At 36.1% G+C, this 26,791-nt stretch overlaps 1 protein-coding gene across 7 annotated transcripts in view; it reads left to right on the forward strand.

The window, feature by feature from the left end:
- The window catches only part of ATP13A3 (ATPase 13A3), an 88,822-nt gene that overhangs the window by 27,191 nt on the left and 34,840 nt on the right, over nt 1-26,791 (forward strand). For 5 of the 7 annotated variants that reach the window (XM_049628385.1, XM_049628384.1, XM_049628388.1 and 2 more), the window contains 16 exons: nt 1,108-1,290; nt 1,579-1,649; nt 3,313-3,393; nt 4,569-4,638; nt 6,886-7,020; nt 7,479-7,551; nt 10,278-10,409; nt 11,682-11,861; nt 11,998-12,155; nt 13,096-13,284; nt 15,223-15,284; nt 18,788-18,938; nt 21,627-21,743; nt 22,605-22,622; nt 22,715-22,868; nt 22,963-23,083. In XM_049628385.1, the coding sequence (XP_049484342.1) occupies nt 1,108-1,290; nt 1,579-1,649; nt 3,313-3,393; nt 4,569-4,638; nt 6,886-7,020; nt 7,479-7,551; nt 10,278-10,409; nt 11,682-11,861; nt 11,998-12,155; nt 13,096-13,284; nt 15,223-15,284; nt 18,788-18,938; nt 21,627-21,743; nt 22,605-22,622; nt 22,715-22,868; nt 22,963-23,083 (1,895 nt within the window). The other 2 variants (XM_049628389.1, XM_049628390.1) reach the window with 2 other exon arrangements.

Consider the following 26,791-nt stretch of genomic DNA (forward strand, 5'->3'; position numbering starts at 1 on the left):
TCAGGAATACTAATCCTAAAAGCATTTGGGTTAGAAATGAGTTTTACCACAGTGATTAGAATGTGAAGGAATCTTAAAGATGATTATGCCAACCCCTTCCTTTTGTACTCCTTTCTTTTGTAGTTCTTGATGCACTGAGAGATTAAGATTAGATGCTTATCTGTCAGGGTCATCGGCCAGTTTAAGGGCTATGTCAGATCTGTTATTCACTAGGCCAGCTGCCTTTCTACTATGTGATGTTGCTGCATCTAGGGTTTTGTTTGTTTGTTTTTGTTTTTGTTTTGTTTGATTGGAAACATTTCATCAGAGACTTTAATTTCTAGTCTCAGTATGTTGATGAGTACATTAAAAAATCACTCAAGATCTTTCAGGGGATATTGTATTAGTGAAGTATGTGGTAAAATGGTGAGCAATGGAAAGCACTTCACGTTGGAGTTTATACATCTTCATGAGCTGGTTTAACATTTAGTAGGAAGTGATGCTTTCTTAATTAGAGATGAGTAAATATGGGGCGCCTGGGTGGCGCAGTCGGTTAAGCGTCCGACTTCAGCCAGGTCACGATCTCGCGGTCCGTGAGTTCGAGCCCCGCATCAGGCTCTGGGCTGATGGCTCGGAGCCTGGAGCCTGTTTCCGATTCTGTGTCTCCCTCTCTCTCTGCCCCTCCCCCGTTCATGCTCTGTCTCTCTCTGTCCCAAAAATAAATAAAAAACGTTGAAAAAAAAAAATTAAAAAAAAAATAGAGATGAGTAAATAATATGTAAAGAATGGGAATTTAAAAATATATTAAAAACTATGGGGCACCTGGGTGGCTTGGTCGGTTAAGCATCCGACTTCGGCTCAGGTCATGATCTCACGGTCCGTGAGTTTGAGCCCCGCGTCGGGCTTTGTGCTGACAGCTCAGAGCCTGGAGCCTGTTTCCAATTCTGTGTCTCTCTCTCTCTCTCTCTCTGCCCCTCCCCTGTTCATGCTCTGTCTCTCTCTGTCTCAAAAATAAATAAACGTTAAAAAAAAAACTAAAAAAAAAAACACTATATAGGCATTATAGGTATAGGTGTTATGTAATACATGGAATCGACTTTTTATCTTTATCCCTTTCTGTCTTATAAGGATGAATTCAGAATGTGGTTTTGTGCAAAAATCCGCTTTCTTTCTCTGGAAACTCACCCATTTTTGAGTCCAAAATCTATGACTAATAAAGTTGCAAATGGCCATGCTGTTCATTTTACTGAAAATTTGGCTACAGAGAATAGGCATGAGATGAGCAAATATTCACAAACTCAACCACAGCAGGTATGGTGATCTTAGTGTTATAGTTTCTTTAAAAACCAGAATTACTACATTTTATTCTATCGCAGCCTGTAATTTTGTGCTTGCAGTTATTTTTGTTTGGGATGAATATATATGCATGTAAAATACTTATTACTATATATAACACAGTTTAGGTAATACTAGAAGAAGCAGATTGCATTTGCATGTGATCACTTTAATTTTAATACATAATAGATTTGTGTTAGTAAACTTAATGGTTAACAAGTGATGATAGTGCTTTTTGGTGTAACATTTATGTGTGTTCTACAGATTCGTTATTTTACCCACCACAGTGTAAAATACTTCTGGAATGATACCCTTCACAATTTTGATTTTTTAAAGTAAGTATTTTTCTTTTGTTTGGATGCTTTTACGAGTATCTTGAAAATGTTCTAGATGGAAAAGAATTCATTGTAGGGTTACAAAAAACTGAAGAGGTATTTATTGCGTAACTTTTATTCACTTATTAACTCCCTGGTGTTATTTGAATACTTGTTAACCATTTTAGGATAAATCCTACTTGCAACTTGTACCTTGGCAAAATTTACATAAAAGTTTGAAACAATGTGATTCTCCAAATCCACTCTGAGTCTGAGTTCTTTTCTTTTTGTGGGTTCATCTCAAAGTGAATTTTAGAGTACACTTTATAGTCCGTCAGAATATCTGAATTGTCATCTCCCAAACAGAAATTTAACTTTACTGTGTGGGTAAAGATTGAGACATTGTCCAATGTGTTAAGCCTTGAATAGGACAAATTGGAGGAATCCCTTAAAATTTATTTTTTGTGGAGGCTTGAAGTTATGTTAAGTACTGAATTAATTAGGATTCTATTTTTATTGCTATTGTTAAAGTGATTATTATAAACACTCATTAAGTATCATTACTTGAGAGTGCTAAAGGAATTCTTAATATTAGCAATACAAAGAGAATCGCCTTATGAACATTTAAAATATTCATGCCTGGATTTTTTTCCTCAGACACTAAAGAATTGGGATAATCTGGAATAGACTTGGGCATTTCCGCATGCCTAGTTCAGAAGACCATTTCTAGTTAAGAACTATTGCCTTACAGAACACTGCCAGTGAGCTGCCATTTTGTTTTGTTTTGTTTTTAAAAAGACTTGGAGCTGATCCCTGCTGCTTTTGGAGAAGTCATCAACTTCAGTGGAAAAAAGTGTCAAACCTATTTGCCTGGTGGCATTTGTCAGCTGTAGAAGCTTCTAGAATTTAAGCATCCCAATGATAGCAGTTAATTAGGGAGCTTGATTTTTTTCTATCTGAAAAAAATGGAAAAGGATTGGAGATAAATGATGTGTAGGGTTCTCTTTGGAGTTCTTTGACTAGTATCTCAGTCACCATAAGCATAATTAAGACATTTGGGGGGAAAATTAGGTCTGTTGGTTGAATCCAGTTAGAATTGTTACAGATTTTGGACATTGACTGTGACTCATAAATTCTGTACTTCTCTCCCAGGTTTGTATTAGAACAGGGACAGATTTGGATTGATGCTTTTGTAGAAAAAAAATCAGTGAATAGGATTGTTAGCATGAAGCTTAAAAAATTGAAGAGGGAAAATTATATCTATATAACTTAATAATTTAATAATTATAATTTAATTATTAAAAAGTAAAAAAAAATTAGTTTGGGATTCTCAAGTTAGTCATACTTTACCTATAATTTTATTAGTTTAATTAATAGCTCTTACAGCTTTGGTACAGCCTTAAAAGATAATAATATTGTCATACAAACTTGAGTATTTAGAGCCATCTTATCATGTGATAGATACATTGGCTAATTTAGAATTTGGCACTTTTGAGACTTAGAACTTTCATTATTGGTTATCTTATGAATTTGAGATTTAAAAATTCTCATTCATTATTTCAGTTTTTGTTAGGTTTCTGTTTGTAAGGAAGTCACTTTAAAATCAGGAATATAGAAGAATAGGGCATTAAGACATTTGGATATTTTAAACTTTGTTTAAAGTAAAAACTTTGGATTTATTTAGGGGACTGGATGAAGGTGTTTCTTGTACGTCAATTTATGAAAAGCATAGTGCAGGACTGACAAAGGGGATGCATGCCTACAGGTAATTTTTATCCAACTAAAGTTAGATCTGTTATCAAAATTCCTAAATAAAGTAGTATGTATAGTCCACCCTCTTACCATATAGTTGTACATATTAATAGGTATTTAAACATTATAGACCTAGTAGTTGACAACTTACTGGTATTTAATTGAGTAAGACTGTCTCTCAGTTTAAGAATTATGAAAATGTTGAAACTGGAATTTTGAAGTTGGTGTCCCTGAAAATATACCATATTTTACCCATTCTAAGATACATATTTTCGACATTTTAACATTTCTAAAGTGGGGGATGTGTCATGCAGTGGGTGGAGTGTCATCCTTTACTTGACAAATGTTGTCAACATTTTTATCTTGATAGCACATAAAATGATGGGTATGTCTTATAATTGATAGCAGTTTAGATTTTCTGAAATGTATTGGGAATTGTAAGCATGAGCTCAAAATTTACCACAATGAATATTTGTAAATTGGGATGCATAACCTTTTTTATCATGTTATTCTTTGTTGAAGTATAAGATTATACCAGTGTATTGCAAATTTAAAGATAAATGCTATTTTCAAATTAAATTAGCAGTTTTCTTATACTTCTGTAGCATGTTTTTTTCAGTAGAATATTGAAAACTTGATTCATTTAGACCCATACTTCATTAAAGGCAAGAATTACTCTATCACATAGAAAGGACTAATAGGAGTTTAAGTGGAAGGATTTAAGCAAGTTTTTAAAAGCATTTTTTAAAAAGTCAGATGTACAGTGTTTTGAAATAAACACTGTTAGTACAGTATTCTCATTAGAAAAATAGTATAGGACCCCTCAAATTTGTTTATTTAGTTTCTTGCAAAAATGAATTGCAATTCAAAATTGTTGAGGTGTATTGTGTTCAAGGATGAAAAAACATTTGCCGACATGGTTATTATAAACTAGTGGGAAAGATACTTGTCACACAAGAAGATCTGAGACAGAATGAAACAACAGTGTAGTTATCCAGTAGTGACTACTTCGATTTAAATACTGTAGGTAGAGAATTGAATTGTGGAAGACAAGTATGTGGAAACATGAATGTTGAAGTTCCAGATTTAAGAGCAATCTGTGGTTTGAGCTTTATCTAATGAAATGCTATCCCTAAATTATACTATTATTGTATAATGTGACACGATTATTATGTTTTCCTGTTGTAGAAAATTGCTTTATGGAGTAAATGAAATTACTGTGAAAGTGCCTTCTGTTTTTAAGCTTCTAATTAAGGAGGTAAGATAACATTTGTGATCAGTAGAGTTGTCAATTTGAAAAGAGCCATGATTTAAGTAATAAGATATTCTTGGTTTTCTGTTTCTTAATTTCTCTCTCACTAGCTCTCTTTCTTTTAACTTGGGAGGTAAAGGTAGTAACTTTGCTAGAGAAATAATTTGGGGGCATGAATTACCGTTTTATTACTTGTTTTGCTTTTTTTGTCTGTACATTTTTTTCAGTCTCAGTGAGTTGCACATCTAAATCTTGACCTGTTTTATAGTTATATACACCTGTCTTTTCTCTTTTCTCCAATTTTTAGATGATTTATCATGTTTATTCTTCACATGATTATTTTGTGGTGCATTTTTGGGAACTAGACATTGTACACTAACTTTGGAATACAAAACGTGACCTGTTGATTGACCATGAGGAGCTTGTACTTTATCCCAGGAGGGAAGTGTGTCAGTAGTTGTTGTAGTGACTGCCCAGTTGTAAGTGCCATTGAAGAGAGGTGAATAAAGGTTATACATGTAAAGGAAGAGAGCATGGGATTTTGCCTGGCAGAGTTAGGCTCTTTAGTCTTCCTTTTGATTTTTGGCTAAAGATCAGGGTTGGGTGAATACTTTTAATAGATATACAGATTGTTTTCCCTCAGTTCCTGAGAGCAGCTGTATTTTGCTTTAGAACATAGCAGAGTGGGGCCCCTGGGTGGCTCAGTTGGTTGAGCGTCCGACTTCGGCTCGGATCATGATCTCGCAGTCTGTGGGTTTAAGCCCCACATCAGGCTCTGTGCTGATAGCCCGGAGCCTGGAGCCTGCTTTGGATTCTGTGTCTCCCTCTCTCTCTCTGCCCCTCCCCGACTCATGCTATGTCTCTCTGTCTCAAAAATAAATAAACGTTAAAAAATTAAAAAAACAAAAACATAGCAGAGTGTAGTGATTGGAGGAGTTAGAAAGCCTGGTTTATAATATGGTTTTGTCAGTAATTAGCTTTGCTCATTAGAAAATCTTTCTTCTCCTTTATCTATAAAATTGGAGTAAGTCCTTTCAAATTATCTCATGTAATTTTGAAGTAAAATGGGACTATATACGTGAAAGTGCTTTGAAAAGTTCACAAGCATCAATTTTAAGACATTTGGGGGAAGTTATTAATGAAATTGATAAAATACTATGATATTTGACTAAATGAAGGCTATTGCCAGGACTGCTTTATCTCTTTTTTTCATTCAGGTTTTATTTATTTATTTACTTATTTAAGGTTTATTTATCTACTTTGAGAGAGACAGAGACAGTGTGAGCAGGAAAAGGGCAGAGGGAGGGAGGGAGGGAGGGAAGGAGGGAGGGAGAGAGAGAGAGAGAAAGAGAGAGAGAGAGAGAGAGAGAGAGAATATCCCAAGCAGGCTCTGCACCGTCAGCACAGAGCCCGATGCAGGTCTTGAATTCATGAAAACAGTGAGATTATGACCTGAGCTGAATCCGAGTCAGACGCTTAACTGACTGAGCCACCCAGGCACCCCTTTTCATTCAGGTTTTAATCCTTAATTATTTCCTTAGAGAATACAAAATAGTATAAGTTACTGTTTCCTATTTGTCTTCCCTTTAGTCTCCAGTGAACCTTTGACTTACAAGAAAATTGGTATTTGGAGTTCATAATAAGAAACACTTGTTCCTTTTAATTAAAAATTTTATATCCTTTAGTTGCCTAGTAATTATTGGAAGTAAATGTACTTTATTGTTGAAGCAGAATGAAGAATAGCTAAAGACACATTTTTGTCTGTTTCTGGCTGAATCTATATTTGGGTTTGGTATGGGTCCAGATGGATGCAAATAACTTAAATTAAGCTTCTTGAGGCAAACTCCAGTAGTTTAATGGTAAAAAAGTACTATGCTAACTCTTTGGGTTGTATATGTTGCCCTGGGGTATTACAGAGTTTATCCTCTAAGTATCTTGTTGGTTCTTTCTTTTTTTAAAAATATTTCTTTATTTTTGAGACAGAGTGCTAGTGGGGGAGGGGCAGAGAGAGAGAAAGGGAGACTAAGGATCCAAAGTGGGCTTTGTGCTGAGAGCAGTGAGCCTGATGTGGGGCTCAAACTCCTGAGCTGTGAGGCCATGGAACTGTGAGGTCATGACCTGAGCTGAAGTCGGACACTTAATCAACTGAGCCATCCAGGCATCCCTTGTTGGTTATTTCTTAAATGCAAAGGTGGAACATCTGTATGGTTATAAATACCTCATCCAATTTGACTTAAAAATCTTATTTTTTAGGTTCTCAACCCATTTTACATTTTCCAGCTGTTCAGTGTTATACTGTGGAGCACTGATGAATACTATTATTATGCTCTAGCCATTGTGATTATGTCTATAGTGTCAATTGTAAGCTCTCTATATTCCATTAGAAAGGTAAGTCCAGTTTATTATGGCTTTTACAACTGTGTATTTTGTAGTAACATGTAACGTGTAGAGTAGTACTTGGTACAAAGTAATACTCAATATAGTTATTCTTTTAGTTATATGAATATGTACTCCTTTCCCTCTCTTTTTGTGGTAGAGGAAGGCAGATGCTTTTTAGAGTTAGACTACCACCTGACTGTTTAGAGGCCATAGGGATCTATATGTGCTTATCACAGACTGAAATACTAGAGGGTTGATTCTACCATTCTCAGGACTGTCTCATTAAAATACTTCTTATTTTGTCTACAGCTAATTGAATAATCTTTGAACCTTTTTAGTCTTGACATTTTTAATGGCAGAGTAACATACATTTACCATATTAACTTATTTTATAACACCTTTGCTTTTAAATACCTTGAAGAGTGGGTTTATATTAGCTAATTTTCACGTCTTACCCTCTATTTTAGCAATATATTATGTTGCATGACATGGTGGCAGCTCACAGTACTGTGAGAGTTTCAGTTTGCAGAGCGAATGGAGGTAAGTACTTTAGGTAACACTTAGACACATAAATCAATAAAAGATACCCATTAAGCACTAATGACTGAGCAAGACAATGTATTATAAATAAAAAGAAGTGTTTGGATTTGTACTCATCTCTGAGTTTGTATCAAATTCATTCACGTAAAATTGTATTTTTCTTTTTCTATTAATGTAACAGGTACTGTGATAGGCCCCAGAGATGCAGGGGTTACCAAGATGGATATAGTCCTTGCCATCATTTAACTTCAGTCTAGTTGGAAAGGCAGATGATAAATAGTAACAATAAAGTGTGATAAATGCTATGATAAGGAGAGGTCAGGGAATTTAGATATTAGAGCTCATTTACTGTAGGTGTCAGGGACGGCTTCTTGGGAAAAGTGTTTTTAAGTGGTTGAATTAGATAAGAGGTAGGTGAGAAGGTGGTATGATGGGAGTGAGAGAGGGAGAGAAGAGGGTTCTAAGTGCCCAACGTTCTGGAAATGAGAGGGAGCTTGGTCATTGTAATAACTGAAGGAAATTCAGTGTGACCAGTGCAGCAACTACATGATGGCAACTAGATGATGGATCTAAGGCATGTTAAGGAATTTGGCCTCATTCCAAAAGGCAATGGAAAGCCGTCGAAAGGCTTAAAAGCAGGGGGGTGATCTGATGTTTGCATTTTTGAAAAAATCATTTTGGCTGCTGTGTTCAGACGGGTTCAGAAGGGAGTGATATCGAAGACACGAAATGGATCAAGGTGAGGGTTGTGGAGATGGATAGAAATGAGATAGGACTGAAAGATACTTAAATGTGGGCATTGAAAGAGATCTGATGATTCATTGGATACAAGGCGATAGAGTGGTGTCAAGCTTGAGGGGGTGGACATCGGTGCCACTTAAATAAGGAACACTGGAGGAGAAGCAGCATTGTAAGGAAGGATAATGGTTTGGACATGTTAGTTTGTCTGATGTGAAGAGGTGTAAAGGAGATAAAGGAGAGGTGGCAGTCTAGCAGCCCAGGCCTTGGAGGCAATAGCCATTCTGATTGATTGAGAGTATCAAATCAGTTTCCATTCTCTTGGCTCAGTATACTAACTACATCCAAGCATAAACACAGTTTGGCCTGGCAGGTGCTTTCTTCCCTGTGCTTCCTGGTCACTTGTTGCTTTAGTCGGGAGTATCTGTCTTCTCTATTGGTGTTCATCCTCTTCCTGCTCTGCTGCTGCTGAAGACACTGGGATGTTAGGACATTGCATTCAACTTGGATCTTCCTTATCCCCTTTGTAAACTCTAAGACATCATTGCTAGTTTGTTTTCTGGTATACCTGAGAGTAGAATTTCAAGTGACATTAAAGCTTTGGAAGAGTCAGGTTTATTATGCCTAGTATGTGCTTAGTATTATTACAAAGTTGTTTCCTCATGGCTTAGTAAAGTACTCTCCATTTTTCTTTAGAAAGGAAAAGAGTTTTCTTCCTACAGACCAACATCACAAACAGTAGTTTCTCTTCACCCGTCTTTGTTTACAAACTAGCATAACTCTCTCCTGAGCCTAGTGTTAAACCAGAGGGAGGGAAAGAATGAAAGGGAGTCTAAATGTAAGGCAGTCTTCTAGAAAAACCTCCTTTTACTTGGGAAGATCTTGTAAAAAAGCGTTTAGCTAACTTGAATAGTGTACAGATTTCTAAGGAAATAATGAACTCGATAATGTATTACAATGTTTATTTTGTAAATTTGTTTAAAATCTATCTAAAATGTTAGGACTACTTCAGGAATATTGAGAAGGCATTGAAATGTTGAGTAATAAGTAGTGGCAGTGAGAAGAAGAATAGTGTAAAAAATGCTGTTAAAATGGAAAATATACTTGGGTTGTCTGGGTGGCTTAGTCGGTTAAACATTGACTTCAGCTCGGGTCATGATCTTGAGGTTTGTGAGTTCGAGCCCCGCATTGGGCTCTGTGCTGACAGCTCAGAGCCTGGAGCCTGCTTCAGATTCTGTCTCCCTCTCCCTCTCTGCCCCTCCTTTGCTTATGCTTTGTCTGTCTCTCAAAAATAAATATTAAAAAAATAATAAAAATAAAAGAAAATACATTTAAAAATTTCAATGCTTTCTACTATTTCCAAAGCATAATTAATAGAAATTTGAGCTTATTTACCTGTCGCGGGGGATATCATGTGTTGACTCACTATCTGTTCTTTAAGAGGGCTGTTGTTATGAGTGTTGAAGTCTAGCCACCTGTTTAGTAAGAGGGGACTTGGCATCACATGTGTGCAGCTGGCATCCTATCAGGGGTCAAACTACCTGACACACTTAAACACCATGCTTTGTTAGCCTAAGGAATAATAATCTTATTTGTCTTATTTTCTTTTATTGAGATTGGCCTATTTAACTCCATTATATTTTTAACTTATTGAGGTCAGGTTACCTTCAGACAGATCTTTTATTTACTGTATTTGAATTTCAAGTTCAATGATATTCCTTTTTGTTTTTTGCATTTTTTTAAATGTTTATTTTTGAGGAGAGAGAGCTCGCGCGCACATGAGCAGTGGAAGGGCAGAGAGAGAGGGGCACAGAGGATCCAAGCAGGCTCCACACTGTCAATACAGAGCTCCATGTGTGAGGCTTGATCTCACAAACTGAGATCATGACCTGAGCTGAAGTCAGATGCTTTACTGACTGAGCCACCCAGGTACCCCTCAAGTTAAACAATATTCTATTCAGACTTTCTTCTTCTTTCTTTAAATCCAGAGATAGAAGAGATCTTTTCTACAGACCTTGTGCCAGGAGATGTTATGGTCATTCCATTGAATGGGACAGTGATGCCTTGTGATGCAGTTCTAATTAATGGTACTTGCATTGTAAATGAAAGCATGTTAACAGGTAAAAGAAATGAGTAAAAATCAGATCAGTTTATAATGATTTTAGGATTAAGTAGTTACCGATTAAGCTATTCAACTGTTTTATTGTATCTGTAACTGTAAAATATTGTTTGTTTTCTTTACTCATGTCATGAATGTGATGGATAATGAAGATTTTTTTTTTTATTTGGAGGAGACTGAATTCTTCATTATACTCAGTTGTGAGACTAAATTATTATGCTGGTATTCGCTATATCTTTTGGCATACTTTTGACATGGGGAAATATTTTACAGTAAGGGAAGAGGAAATAAGTCCTTTGCCTACAGAGAATGGCAGCATATTTACTTCCCTATTTGATGTGTAATAAGTGGGAATGAAGATTTTATATTTTCCTTAAGCTGGTTGGGGCGGGGTCAGGGAGGGGAAGTAGACCTTGAAATGACTTCACTTTGGAAATTCATAATCTGAAGGTAGAACTTTATATCTTTTTATCACTTTACCTTTTTTTTTTCCTGGAAAGAAGTGATTCCTATATGTTTTCAAACTGTTAAGAGTTTTATCTTAAAACATAGTTGCACAAATATCCCTACATACTTGACACCTTTGAAACAAGAAATGTGAGTGGTACAGAGAATTAAGTTTTAATGTGAAAAAGAATTGGCAGTTTGTTGTTGTTTGAGAGAACTACCATACTACTTACTTCTTTTCTCCCTTCCCCAGAGGTCTTTTTTCTTCCCCGCGTGCGCGCGCGCGCGTGTGTGTGTGTGTGTGGTGGAGGTTAGGAGTAGGTCTTCACATCTTTGTGCTTTAGGTTGCAGAGTGCTTTCCAATTCATTTTTTAAGGATAAGAGAGCAGATGCTGGGCTATGGCAGCTACCTGGTCTTCTTATCTGAAACATTACAAAATCGTTTCCAAATTATTATGACTCATAACTGACTTTGAGGAATTATTGTGGGAGACAGGACTTGATATTTTTCAACAAGGAAATTGGTAGATAGAAAGCTAATTGAATAAGCTTTGTTATCCACATAAGGTAACTCTTTTTTAATTTTGTTTTTTTAAGTAGTTCTTACACCCCTACATGGGGCTTGAACTCACAACCATGAGATCAAGAGTTACATGTTCTACTGCCTGAGCCAGCCCGGCATGCCATGCATATGAGAACTCTTAATAACTATTGAAACAGTAGTATGATAACATTAACTTATTTAACAATTCAAGATTTGTGTGTTTGATGGTAATTTCTATGCTTTATTTATTTATTTATTTATTTATTTATTTATTTTTTAAAGGAGAGAGTGTTCCAGTAACAAAGACTAATTTGCCAAATCCTTCAGTGGACATAAAAGGAATGGGAGATGAATTCTATAGTCCAGAAATACATAAACGACATACTTTGTTTTGTGGGACTACTGTAATTCAAACTCGTTTCTACACTGGAGAACTTGTCAAAGCTGTAGTAGTTAGAACAGGTAGAAAACATTTCATCTCTTCTTGCATGGTTTAGCATGTTTGATGCCTACTGAATGTTTAAAAAGAGATTTTGGGAAATAATTCTCATTTTCTTAAAAAATACAGTCATTTTCTTCTTTAAATTTTTTTTTAAAGGATTTAGTACTTCCAAAGGACAGCTTGTTCGTTCTATATTATATCCCAAACCAACTGATTTTAAACTCTACAGAGATGCCTACTTGTTTCTACTGTGTCTTGTGGCAGTGGCTGGCATTGGGTTTATCTACACTATTATCAATAGCATTTTAAACAAGGTATGTAAATGGGACTCTTAATAGGGTTTGATTCTTGATCACAATTCTTAATGGCTGCTAAGGATTTGAAATGAGATGAAGAACTTAACTTTTAATTTAATTTAATTATATGACCCTAGTAGCTGTTACTTTAGAGAGTACAGATATAGAACATTTTCATCTTAGAAAGTTCTTTGGGATAGCTCTGGTTTAGGCGATCTTTTTCTTGCTCTCTTGTGACTTAAAAAAGGGAGGGTGACCACAAACTTACCAAAACCTTTATTTTCTTTTTTTGTAACTTTTGGGATATATAGCATTCAAGTTATTTGTGAGCCCTTGTCAAACTTCTCTTTTCCATCCCTTTTGGAGATGGGCACAGTACAGTGCTTGTAGCAAGTCAGTATTTGATAGATATTGGTTGAATTTTGAAGTGTTGAAGTGTGTGGTGTGTGAAACGTGTAGAGCTCTTAAAATGAAGATTTCCTTTAAAAGTAGCTTACGTTCGGGGCGCCTGGGTGGCTCAGTCGGTTAGGCATCTGACTTCAGCTCAGGTCATGATCTCATGGTTTGTGCGTTCGAGCCCCACGTCGGGCTCTGTGCTGACACCTCAGAGCCCGGATCCTGCTTTGGATTTTCTGTCTCCTTCTCTCTGCCCCTCCCCCATTTGTGCTCTGTCTCTCAAAAATAAATAAATGTAAAAAATTAAAAATAAATTAAAATTTAAATTAAAAATAAAAAAAAGTAGCTTACATTCCATAGTCCATTGACAATTCATTGAGCTTTCTATTTTGCAGACTCAAAAGGGAAAAAAAAATTGTAAATACTTTTTGGATGTAAATACATACGTACACACTTATATATAAAATTGAAAATGGTTTATAGATTCTTCACTAAAGAAATACACACATTAGTAAATATTTGATATTGGGGAGTCTGACATTTATTTTTGTGTTTATTGTAGGTAGAAATTGGGGTCATAATTATCGAGTCTCTGGATATCATTACCATTACTGTGCCACCTGCACTTCCAGCTGCAATGACAGCTGGTATTGTGTATGCCCAAAGAAGACTGAAAAAAATTGGTATTTTCTGTATCAGTCCTCAAAGGATAAATATCTGTGGACAGCTGAATCTTGTTTGCTTTGACAAGGTTGGTTCAGTTTTATAATCATTCTCAAAGGTTACTTTGGTAGCTTTTAAATATTTAGATTGAGGTTTTCTGTATTCTCTATCAACAAATTTGTACACATTGTATAATGTTCTTCGAATATTCCTCTTTTTCAGCTTATTTGACACATGAATCATTTTTGTACATTCTCATTGCTTTTTCAATTTTTAATACTTTGGGATTGCCCAAATCTGCAATTGTCTTATCATTCATATCCAGAATTATGCCTTATAATAGTAATAAAGATGATCTGATCTTTCTTGTTTTTAACAGAGTAAGCTCCATACAGATGTATTTACTGGAATTTTATTGCTATTAAGTATATATGTTTAGTTGAGGTTTGCTCTATGATTTTATTGAATATTTTTCAAAATTATTAAGGTCACTGATTTCACAATTTTATGTGAAAATGACCAGTTTTGTACACATATGAAATATTCCTTGCTTTGTCCTATAGAGAGTTTTCCTTTCCTCTGCTGAAATTAGTTTTCCTAAGAGTTTTAGGAATTAAATCTTGACCAAAAAACCTTCCATCAAGCACTTGTTGGTAACTGATAGGATAGGAATAAGATTTTTGTGCATGATCACTATTAAAGGAAAAAATGTGAGACGTACTTTTGTTTTTAAAAAAAAGTCATATCCGGGGCGCCTGGGTGGCGCAGTCGGTTAAGCGTCCGACTTCAGCCAGGTCACGATCTCACGGTCTGTGAGTTCGAGCCCCGCGTCAGGCTCTGGGCTGATGGCTCGGAGCCTGGAGCCTGTTTCCGATTCTGTGTCTCCCTCTCTCTCTGCCCCTCCCCCGTTCATGCTCTGTCTCTCTCTGTCTCAAAAATAAATAAAAAACGTTGAAAAAAAAAAAAAGTCATATCCTGGGGCAACTGGCTGGCTCATTGGGCAGAGTGTGCAACTCTTGATCTTGGGGTCGTGAATTGAGCCCCACATTAGGCATGGAATTACTTAAAAAAAAAAAAAAAAAAAAGGTCCTATCCCATGACTACATTTTATATTTATCTGTTTGGAAAATTTCACTTATGCTTGTCTTTTTTGGAAACCTTACAATTAAAATTTTTAAGCAGATAACAAAAGTAGAGGAAAGATACAAGTATAAAAAGTCCTCATTTACCCATCACTCAGCTTTGTCAGTTAATCAGCATTTTGTCATTCTTCACTTCATCTGTCCCCTCACTTTGAAGATGGCAGCATCAGACATTCTTTCACCCAATATACCGCAGTTTTATCTCTAGAAGGTGTTAAAAAAAAAATTAACTGCAGTACCATTATCTTATTCCACTTAACAAATTAACAGTTCTTTAGTATTATCTAATATCCAGTTCATATTCAGCTTTCCCTGCCTTTCTCAAAAGTATCTCAAAATTTTACAGTTTGCTTTTTCTGTCAGAATCCAAATAATGATTGCATTGGTTACAATTAATCTGTAACAATTGTTTTTCTTGCCCCTTACCCTGAATCATCTTGTTGAAGAAACCAGGTCATGTACATCTTGGATTTGGCTGATTGCTTCCTCCTGGTGTCATTTAACGTGTTCCTCTTCCTTTTTTGGTTCCCTGTGTCCTAATGTCTCCTTCCTTTGTAGGGATCCTTGATTAATTGTTGCATTGTTCTGTTTTTTTCATAATACAAGTCCATAAACATATACTTCTACGTATATGCCCTCCGCCCCCCCACAGAGGAACCATATCACAAGGAATGTTCTGTACCCTTTCCCCACTTTAACTGTTTTTCTTGGAAGTTATTTTTTATCAATATACAGAGATCTTACTAGTTTTCTTTATTTATAACTATATACTACTTTTATTATGTATATGTAGCATAGCTTTTCATGTTTTTCTTTTTTTTTTTTGGAGGCATTATACTTTGTATATATGTACTTTAATTAATTAATTAATTAATTTTTTTAAGACTGGAACTCTTACTGAAGATGGTTTAGATCTGTGGGGGATTCAACGAGTGGAAAATACACGGTAAATATTAGCTAGAGTTGATAATTTATTAGTTACTTCCTAATATTTTAATGTATGAGATATGCAAACATATACTGAGTAATATTACAGCTGTGTACCCACCACCACGATTAAACGGTTGATATCTTGTCATACTTGCTTCAAATCTCTTTTAAAAGATTTAAAATATTACAGATATTGCTAACATCTTAAATCTATCCCTTTCCATAGCCCTACCATCATTCTGAAGTTGTGTTCTGTTAACTGTCTTTGCATGTTTATATATTTGGTCTACAGACATCTCTCTCTCTAAACAGGACCTATTTGTAAACAAATGTATATGACTGATACAATGTACATGTGTTTTGCTGCTTTTTTTTTTTTTTTTTTTTTTGGTGCCTCTTAACATTGTTTTCAAGATTTATCCAGGTTGGTATGTATGGGGTCTAATTTACTAATCTTAACTATTGTTTGGTATTCCATGATATGATCAAATCATAATATCTGTTCTAAGGGGCAGTTTCATCTTTTTTCTCCCTTTCCCCTTCCACTTTCACAAATGGTGCTGCAATTATAATTCTTACACACAACTCCTTGTGACCATGTAGTTGAAATTCAGTAAACAGCTTCTTGAAAATGTTGGTGCTGGGTTAGATAGTACACGCACGGCTACAGGTGTAGCAGGTACTGATCTCTAAGTGATGGTGCTCCCACTGCCTCCCTCAGTGGGTATGAGATCCTGTTGCTCCAGTTCTTGCCAGACTTGGTATTGTCAGGCTTCTCATTTTTGCCATGGACAGATATGAAATGGTCTTTCATTGTGGCTTTTTGCAGTTTCTTCATTACTTATAAAGCTGAGCTTATTTTCACATTTTTGGAGGGATGGTCATTTAGCATTCTTCTTGTATTGTCACTTTATATATTGACAATGTTTCTGTTGTGTTCTTAGTCTTACTCATTTATTTGAAGTCCTTTGTATTTATTGGGAGGTAATCTTTTTCAGTACTATGCATTGCAAAAATATTCCAGCAGTCTGTCTTGTCATTTTACTTCCTTGTTGCCTTTTGATGGCTTAGTAGTTGTATTTATGTCATTTTTCCCCCTCAGAAGTCTGTGGGATTGAAGTTTATAGAGTTTGAGAGAGTATTGTTTGGTTCATATAATTTCACAGTTGTTACATCTTCTTGGTAGTTTGTCACATTGTGACCTTATTTAATGCATCCTGCCTTAAATTCCCTTCATCTTGTATTTTTGTAGTTACATCCCACCTCTGTTACCCGAGGGTATCTTTTTCATCACTTTACTTTTTAATCTTTCTGTGCCATTGTGTTCACATTTATAATTCCAAGTAAATTGGAAATTATTTCTACCATTTCTCGCCCTAGTTCACACATTTTCTCAAATTTCTCTCTCATATTTTTGTACATTTTCTCAGAATTTATACATTTTCATCTTTTACTACTTGTCCTTAAATTATTAAGTCATAGAGTTTCAAGTTCATGGGTGTCTTTACTGGGTTTCTAGCCACCCCCCCCCCCAAGAAAGCCATGGACTGTAGGATATTTTTTTGATTATTCTCCTCCCCTCTTATTTATATGTATTTGTTGCACAGTGTTTTATGATTAGGATCTGAGTTTTATGCCATCTGCATGCTAAGATTTACCTCGGTTTATGAACATCTTTGCTAACCATTGCTTCTTATATATCCCATTCTTCTGGAATAAATCACCATCTTCTGCAGCTACATTTGTTAGTGATTCTTTTGTTTCACTATGACTTTTTTTTTTGTTTTTTTTTACTTATGTTTATTTACTTATTTTTAATATGAAATTTATTGTCAAATTGGTTTCCATACAACACCCAGTTCACTATGACTTTTGAAGAATGGCGTAGCTGTCTAGATTTCCAGGCTGTCACTTGTGTTCTCTTAGTGCTTTGAAGGTGTTATTCCATTCCTCCTGACTCCTTTTTCTTTCTGTTTTTTAGGAATCCTTCTTTATCCTTGATTTCTGCAGTTTCACCATGATCTTTTTATTTGTGTAGGACTTACTTGCTTCTTGATTCCAAAGATTTATGCTTTTCATAAATTCTGGAAATTTTTCAGCTTTTTTTTTTTTTTTTTAATTATGACCTTTCCCCCATTCTTTGTTTTCTGTCCATCTGGGAATCCCAGACATAGGTTACATAGGAAATTGCACTTGTTTTTTTTCCAAGTCAGCCTGTCCTCCTCTCCCCCCATAGTGTCTTGTTCTTTTTGTAAGTCTTTAATTTAAAAGTGCCCTTTTTGCATTCTTTCAGATCGCCATTCTATTATCTCAAATTTATGGGATTCTAATTCTGTCTTTGTTATGTCTGTTGAGTCATGGGAATGTTTCCCAGTGCATTTTTAAATTACGGACTTATGCTTAGCAGGAATTTTCTGTGAGATTTCTTTGTGGCTGTGTTGTGGGAGCTCCTCTCTGGAGACTTTAGACTGGGCTTGGGCCAGAGTGGTATCAGTCGTGTCAGATGAGCTTTAATATTACTTTCATAACTTGAGGATCTCTGGACCAGCAGTAGCATGGATTCAAACCCAGATCCTATCCTGACTGGTGTTGTGATTCAGAGTTTATACCCTAAAACCAGACCTCCTGCGTTTGAATCTTTGCTCTGCCACTTGTGTGCTGTGTAACCTTGGCAGGTTACCTAACCGTCTGTTTCAGTATCTCTTCTATGAAATGAGGATAATAAAACCTCTTCCTGTGGTGAGGAGGACATGAGTCAGATATGTTTAAAGTTATTAGAACAGTGCCTAGTGCACGGTAAATATTTTACAGATATTAATGATTTTCTTGAGCTTTGGGTGAGAGAAAAAGAGATCAGCTTATTCTTAGTTTGGATATGTAGGTAAATTATTTTCAGTTTATTGTTTTTCCAAAGATGCTCTTCAAGAGCACTGGCTATCTTGGGTGAAAGGGATCCTCTCAGTTTGAACTCCCCACTTTGTATCTGGCCAGGACTTTGTCTTCCATTCCTATATGGGAATTAAAGCCTGGGTCCTTAGCATACTGGGATGACTCCCCTCCCTTCTTCCTTCTCTCACAGGCAGTCAGCATCACTCAGGTTCATATTCCTCTGGTTTTCCTTTCCTTCCATTTCTGACACTTGAAAATTTCCTTTTCATTCTTATGAGCTTGGTTTTGCATTTAAAGATGATGTGTTACACATTCATTTTGTGTTTTTACAAAAGAGATGTATTCTTACATGCCTATAGGCAGGAATTTTAATTATTATTTAGTATCTAGTATTTTCTATATTGTTATGTCTGGCATAGGTATTCAGAATCTTAGATAAGATGGTATTTTAGTTAATGTGTAATTTACATGGAAGAAAATGTTTTTGAATGCTAAAAACTGTAGTGAAAATTAATGTGCACAGAAATGCAAACGTTTTTATTTCATTTTTTAAAATTATAAAACCTGAGTATGATTAGAATATTTATAGTCTTAGATTTATGAATCTAATTCAGTGTATTTTCTATTTAGTTTTCTTTTGCCAGAAGAAAATGTTTGCAATGAGGTATTGGTAAAGTCTCAGTTTGTTGCTTGTATGGCTACCTGTCACTCACTCACAAAGATTGAAGGAGTGCTTTCTGGTGATCCACTTGATTTGAAAATGTTTGAAGCCATTGGATGGGTAAGTTCAATATTTTAAAGCACAAGTAACTTGAAGGAAAATAATCTTGCAGCAGAAAGATGGTTTCTGCTAGTTGTTTTGATGACCAGTTCATCTTGTACCATAAAGGAACTATGTAACATTGGAGAAACATTTATAATTGTGTAAAAAAGTGTCCGTTTTATTTAAATTAACTCACTCAAACACCCTTAATAGAAGATGATCTTCTCAGGTGCCTGCTTTATGTTTATAAGAGAAAGCAGCTGTTAGCAATTGGGGTAATAGGCCCGAGTCAGAAAGATGATCTTCAACAACAATAATCTGTTGACCATAGGTGAAAAGTATAGCCCTGTGTCTTCATTGTTCCCCATGTTCTACTTTCTGTGTCCACACACACACACACACACACACACACACACACACAGTTTTGTTTGTTTACAGTTTGTTTGTTTTGGCATTGATCATTTTGAGTGCATGCAGTGTTTCCTGGTTACCATTTCACAGTATTGTGTCCTTTTACAGATGCAATAATAAGGTTGTTTTTAAAGTTCCTTCTGGCTTCTGAATTATTTTCTCTGGGTCAGTTTTCTTTCTCCCTCCCAACACTTAATCTTTTTCCTTCATGCCTTTTGTTTTCATGATATATCTTGATGATGGTACATTCATATTTAAGAATTAAGGTTTGCTTCGATAATTCTGGGTAGCTGCAGTCAGGTTTTTATCCTTGCCCGTATGTGTGTAAGTCTGTTTACTTGAGCTGTGTCTCTTCTGAATGGCAAGGCCAACCCAGGGGGAGCTCGCTGTGTGCTGAGGGTGAGTCCTCATCAGGGGGCATCCTCAGCCCAGAGCTGCAGAGCTGGCCTTGTAGGTTGCCCTCCTCACCCGCTCTGCTGACCCTCATGGTAGCAGCCTTCCCTCCTCTCAGGTAGGTCGTTCATGTCTCTAGACAGTCACCCCTGGTCTTGTGTTTTGTTTTTATTTCTACTTAGCTCAGCTATTCGGGCTGGTGAAGAATGTCCCTCCCTTGTATGTCCTCTTGTGATTATTCTGGGCTACTGTTTCTTGCACTGCTGCATTCGTCAATACAGTAATCAGTTTGCCTTTTATCTTCATGTTTGAAATCCTTCTTTTTTAATTTCCTATTTACTTTGACAGGATTCTTTCTTTTTTTGTATTTTGTTGATTTTTTTTTTTGGATGTTTGTTTATTTATTTTTGAGAGAGAGAGAATATCCCAGGCAGGCTCCACGCTCTCAGTGGGACATGGAGCTCAATCCCACGAGCTGTGAGATCGTGACCTGAGCCAAAATCAAGAGCTGTACACTCAGCTGATTGTGCCACCCAGGTGCTCCTGTTTTGTTAATGTTTTGAAAGAGGCAGATGGATGTGTGCATTAGTGTTTGTCCATCTTCTGATAGCCCACAATAAATATTTGTCAAATCTAATTCCCAAAAGGCCTTTAGAGGATAATTTATGAGAGTAAAGCAAAATAAGACTGGTTCATCTTTGATGTTCTCTAAAACTTCTCTCTAGATGAACAGATTTTCAGTAGACTTAGTGTTCTGTTTGTGCATCTTTTAAAAATGGGTTAAATAAGTAAGTTTGTATAATAGCATGTTCCGTTGACACTGAGATGTCTTGATGCTTGATCTTATCACAAACTATCAATGGAATATTTCCACATAACCAGTCACTGCTGTTATTTGATGTGATCGATGCCATATAAGAACATCCCAATTTCAGAGATGTTAAAACGTACTTAGAATTGTAGAAAATTGGCTTATTGGGCACAGTGCCCTTCCCCATCATTTTCCCATCGATTCCTTCACTTTGAGTCTAATTAATTTATTTTTTCTTGGGTATGTGTACTTCATACAAGTTTTTGTTGGAATTATTTCACCAAAAATAAGTGTTTTTAAATTAAATTTCAAGCACTTAGGGTTAGTAGTATCTTAACCAGAAATGTTCACTCTGAAACACTAAACTCAAGTCTTTGTACCTCAATGTGTGCTTCATCTGGTGGTTCTCCTAATTGTATCTGAGCTCCATATACTTTACAATTTTTTTTTTTTTTTACATTTATCTATTTTTGAGAAACGGGGTGAGACAAAGCGTGAGCAGGGGAGGGGCAGAGAGAGAAGGAGACACAGAATCTGAAGCAGGCTCCACGCTCTGAGCAAGTGGTCAGCACAGAGCCTGATGCGGGGCTCGAACACACAAACTGTGAGATCATGACCTGAGCCAAAGTCGGATGCTCAACCAACTGAGCCACCCAGGCACCCCTGAGCTCCATATACTTTTGAATCCTCTCCTGTTAGCAGAAAAGAACCCTTGGATGATAGACTGAACATTTTTGGAACTGCAAGAATCTTCTATTTTTTTGCAGGAATAGTCTCTAAATCCTACGACAAGTCTTAGTTTTAGGAGCAAAATGAGAAAGATTTTCTCGTTTCTTTATTCCACTTCTCATCTCTGCTTCCCATCTCCCATGGATTGCCAGGACTTTAACTTTGTTTAAAATACATACAAGTTTACTTATACTAACATAAATATAAGTATGCTAATATATTAGTGGTCTAGTAGTGCTCGTTTATTCTTTGGGTACTGACTTTGTTGTCGTTATTACTGAAGATAGCTGTAATGTTTCTTTTAAAAGTAGAACCAGTGAATTGAATTTTATGAAGTAATGTGTTGAATATTTTCCTTTCAGATTCTGGAAGAAGCAACTGAAGAGGAAACGGCACTTCATAATCGAATTATGCCCACTGTGGTTCGTCCTCCAAAACAGCTGCTTCCTGAATCTACACATGCGGGAAACCAAGAAATGGTGCGAAATCATGTTAAGTTGGATAATACTTAACTTAATACTTAAGTTAATACTTAACTGTTAACGTTCATGTTCAGTCCTCATTTTGAACTCTTGCTAGAAGATGAAGTCACATGTCCTTTATTTAATTCTTAGGCAGATATGAATATTTTAGCTGCATTTATCCAAAACTACACATCTGGTGTGTGTCGCAGGCACTCTGTGTAAGACATTGAGATGTAATTCTAATTACCATTACTTTTCCTTACTATTTATTGAACAACTTAGGCCTTGTGATTTAAACAGTGATTAATCGGGGCGCCTGGGTGGCGCAGTCGGTTAAGCGTCCGACTTCAGCCAGGTCACGATCTCGCGGTCCGTGAGTTCGAGCCCCGCGTCAGGCTCTGGGCTGATGGCTCGGAGCCTGGAGCCTGTTTCCGATTCTGTGTCTCCCTCTCTCTCTGCCCCTCCCCCGTTCATGCTCTGTCTCTCTCTGTCCCAAAAATAAAAAAAAAAATAAAAAAAAAAAAAAATAAACAGTGATTAATCCTTTAAATTCCTATGATTTAGCAGAAAGAATATGTGAATGGCTTTATTTTTAGGTGAATTTTAAAATATGTTTCCCCTTAGTTTATTTTTAGTACTTAATATGTTAATATTTTAGGATAACAAAGTATTTGAAAATATTTAAGCACACATTAAAAAAAGAGATAGTAGAGAAGCAATCTTGAAACCTGACTTTGAAATACTCAAAGCTCTTTGCTATTTTTTTAGATAATGTTTTGTGCATGTATAAAGTTTTTGTTTTTTTTTTTTAATAACTTGAGTATGTTGATGAATCTAATATGTGCTATTTCTTTATTCTCTTTGTTTTATTTTTAGGAGCTGTTCGAACTTCCAGTAAGTGAAGAATGTTTACTTGTTACTTAAGGATATGTGTTTTAATTCCAAAAAAATAACAAATGCTTTGTGCATCTTTTGAAATCATACAGGCTATTTATGAGATAGGAATTGTTCGTCAGTTTCCGTTTTCTTCTGCTTTGCAACGTATGAGTGTGGTTGCAAGGGTGCTAGGGGATAAGAAGATGGATGCCTACATGAAGGGAGCACCTGAGATCATTGCTAGTCTTTGTAAACCTGAAACAGGTAAGAAATCAACTAGGCTTTGAATGAAATTGTTATTTGTGTAAGCTTGTAGTTGCAATTTTAACAATGGCGTTTATTTTTTCCTTTTTAAAAGTTCCTACTGATTTTGAAAAAGTTCTAGAAGATTACACTAAACAGGGCTTCCGCGTAATTGCTCTTGCACACAGAAAATTGGAATCAAAACTGACTTGGCATAAAGTACAGAATATTAGCAGGTAAGGTGGATGAACAGTCATTCTACAGCTTTTCCGGTAATGTATAGTTTATATGTCATGTACAATAATTTATATGTTGTGAGTAGGTATTAAATATTTATTTTTTATTTAAATCCAAGTTAGTTAATATAGAGTGTAATAGTGTTTTCATAAATAGAATTTAGTGATTCATCACTTAACATATAACACGCAGTGCTCATCCCAACAAGTGCCTTTCTTAATGCCCATCGCGCATTTAGTCCACCCCCCCCCCCCACAACTCCTCCAGCAACCTCTATTTGTTCTTTATATTTAAGAGTCTTGTATGATTTGTCTCCCTGTTTTTATATTATTTTTGCTTCCCTTCCCTTATGTTCATCTGTTTTGTATCTTTAATTCCACACATGCAGAAGTCACATGATATTTGTCCTCTGACTTATTTCGCTTAGCATAATATACTCTAGTTCTATCCACATTGTTGCAAATGGCATGATTTCATTCTTTTTAATCACCGAGTAATACTCCATTGTATATATATGCTACATCTTCTTTATCCATTCATCTGTTGATGGACATTTGGGCTCTTTCCATACTTGGCTATTGTCGATAATGCTGCTATAAACATTGGAGTGCATGTGCCCCTTTGAAACAGCACACCTGTGTTCTTCGGATAAACACCTAGTAGTGCAAGTGCTGGATCATAGGGTAGTTCTATTTGTAATTTTTGAGGAATCTCCATACTGTTTTTCAGAGTGGCTGCACCAGTTTGCATTCCCACCAGCAAAGGGTTCCTTTTTCTCCGCATCCTCGCCAACATCTGTTGTTGCCTGAGTTGTTGATTTTAGACATTCTGACAGGTGTGAGTTGGTATCTCACTGTGGTTTGGATTTGTATTTCCCTGATGATGAGTGATGTTAAGCATTTTTTTCATGTGTCGGTTGGCCATCTGGATGTCTTTGGAGAAATGTCTATTTGTGTCTTTTGCCTGTTTCTTCACTGGATTATTTGTTTTTTGGGTGTTGAGTTTGATAAGTTCTTTATAGATTTTAGATACTGACACTTTATCTGATATGTCATTTGCAAATATCTTCTCCCATTCAGTTGGTGACCTTTTAGTTTTGCTGATTGTTTCCTTTACTGTGCAGAGGCTTTTCATCTTAATGAGGTCCCAGTAGTTCATTTTTGCTTTTGTTTCCCTTGCCTCTGGAGATGTGTTGAGTAAGAAGTTGCTGTGGCTGAAGTCAAAGAGGTTTTTGCCTGCTTTCTCCTCGAGGATTTTGATGACTTCCTGTCTTACGTTTAAGTCTTTCATCCTTTTTGAGTTTATTTTTGTGTATGGTGTAAGAAAGTGGTCCGGGTTCATTCTTCTGCATGTCGCTGTCCAGTTTTCCCAGCACCACTTGCTGAAGAGACTGTCTTTATTCCATTGGATATTCTTTCCTGCTTTGTCAAAGATTAGTTGGCCATACGTTTGTGGGTCCATTTCTGGGTTCTCTGTTGTGTTTCATTGATCTGTGTGTCTGTTTTTGTGCCAGTGTTATACAGTCTTGATGACTACAGTTTTGTAATACATTTGAAGTCTGGGATTGTGATGCCTCCAGCTTTGGTTTTCTTTTTCAGGATTGCTTTGGCTATTTGGGGTCTTTTCTGATTCCATACAAATTTTAGGATTGTTCTAGCTCTGTGAAGAATGAGGGTGTTATTTTGATAGGGATTATATTGAATATGCAGATTGCTTTGGGTAGTATTGATATTTTAACAATATTTTTTTGTTCTTCCAGTCTGTGAGCATGGAATGTTTTTTCCATTTTTTGTGTCTTTGATTTCTTTCATAAGATTTCTATAGTTTTCAGTGAATAGCTTTTTCACCTCTTTGGCTAGGTTTATTCCTAGGTATTTTATGGTTTTTGGTACAATTGTAAACAGTATCAATTCCTTGATTTCTCTTTCTGCTACTTCATTATTGGTGTATGGGAATGCAACTGATTTCTGTGCATTATTAATATATCCTGCAACTTAGCTGAATTCATGGATCAGTTCAAGCAGTTTTTTTGGTGGAGTCTTTTGGGTTTTCCAATAGAGTGTCATGTCATCTGTGATGAGAAAGTTTAACTTCCTCCTTGCCAGTGTGTGCCTTTTCTTTTTGTTGTCTGATTGCTGAGGCTAGGACTTCCAGTACTGTGTTGAACAGCAGTGGTAAGATTGGACATCCCTGTCATGTTCCTGACCTTAGGGGGAAGCTTTCACTTTTCCCCCATTGAGGATGATATTAGCTGTGGTCTTTCATATATGGCCTTTATGATGTTGAGGTATGATCCTTGTAACGCTACGTTCTTGAGATTTTTTTTATCAAGAAAGGATGCTATATTTTGTCAAAATGCTTTCTCTGCATCTACTGAGAGAATCATGTGGTTCTTATCCTTTCTTTTATTAATGTGATGTATTACATTGATTGATTTGCAGATATTGAACCACCCCTACAGCCCAGAAATAAATCCCACTTGATCATGGTGAAGAATTTTTTAAGACATTGTTGGATTTGATTTGCTGGTATCTTCTTGAGAATTTTTGCATCCATGTTCATAGGGAAATTGGTCTGTAATTCTCCTTTTTAGTGGAGTCTTTGTCTGGTTTTGGATCAAGGTAATGCTGGTTTCGTAGAATGAGTTTGGAAGTTTTCCTTCCATTTCTATTTTTTGGAACAGCTTCAGGAGAATAGGTATTAACTCTCCTTTAAATGTTTGGTAGAATTCCCCTGGGAGGCCATCTGGCCCCGGACTCTTGTTTGTGGGAGATTTTTTGATTATTGATTCAGTTTCTTTACTGGTTATGGGTCTGTTGCAATTTTCTATTTCTTCCTATTTCAGTTTTGGTAGTTTATATGTTTCTAGGAATTTATCCATTTCTTCCAGATTGCCCAGTTTGTTGGCATATAATTTCTCATAATATTCTCTTGTTATTTGTATTTCTGAGGTGTTGGTTGTGATCTCTATTCTTTCATTCATGATTTTATTTATTTGGGTCCTTTCCTTTTCCTTTTTAATCAATCTGGCTACGGGTTTATCAATTTTGTTCATTCTTTTAGAGAACCAGCTCCTGGTTTCATTGTTCTGTTCTACTATAATTATTCTTCTTTTTTTCTTTCAATATCATTGATTTCTGCTTTAATCTTTATTATTTCCCTTCTTGCGCTCACTTTGGCTTTGTCTGCTGTTCTTTTTCCAGCTCCTTTAGGTGTAAGTGTAGATTGTGTATTTGAGACCTTTTCTTCCTTCTTTAGGAAGGCCTGGATTGCTATATACATCCCTCTTATCTCCTTTGCTGCATCCCAGAGATTTTGGGCTGTCATGTTTTCATTTTCATTGGCTTCCATGTACTTTTTATTTTTAATTAAAAAATTTTTTTAACCTTTATTTATTTTTGAGAGAGATGGGGGGCGGAGAGAGAGAGAGAGAGCGAGCAAGCAGGGGAGGGGCAGAGAGACTGAGACACAGAATCGAAGCAAGCTCCAGGCTCTGAGCTGTCAGCACAGAACCCAATGCAGGGCTTGAACTCATGGGTCTTGTGATCATGACCTGAGCCAAAGTTGGACGCTTAACCAACTGAGCCACCCAGGCACCCTGGCTTCTATGTACTTTTTAATTTCCTCTTTAATTTCTTGTTTAACCCATTCATTCTGTAGTAGGATGTTCTTTAGTCTCCAAGTATTCATAGTCTTTCCAAATTTTT

Source organism: Panthera uncia, chromosome C2, assembly GCF_023721935.1.
Source record: "Panthera uncia isolate 11264 chromosome C2, Puncia_PCG_1.0, whole genome shotgun sequence".
Lineage (NCBI taxonomy): Eukaryota > Metazoa > Chordata > Mammalia > Carnivora > Felidae > Panthera > Panthera uncia.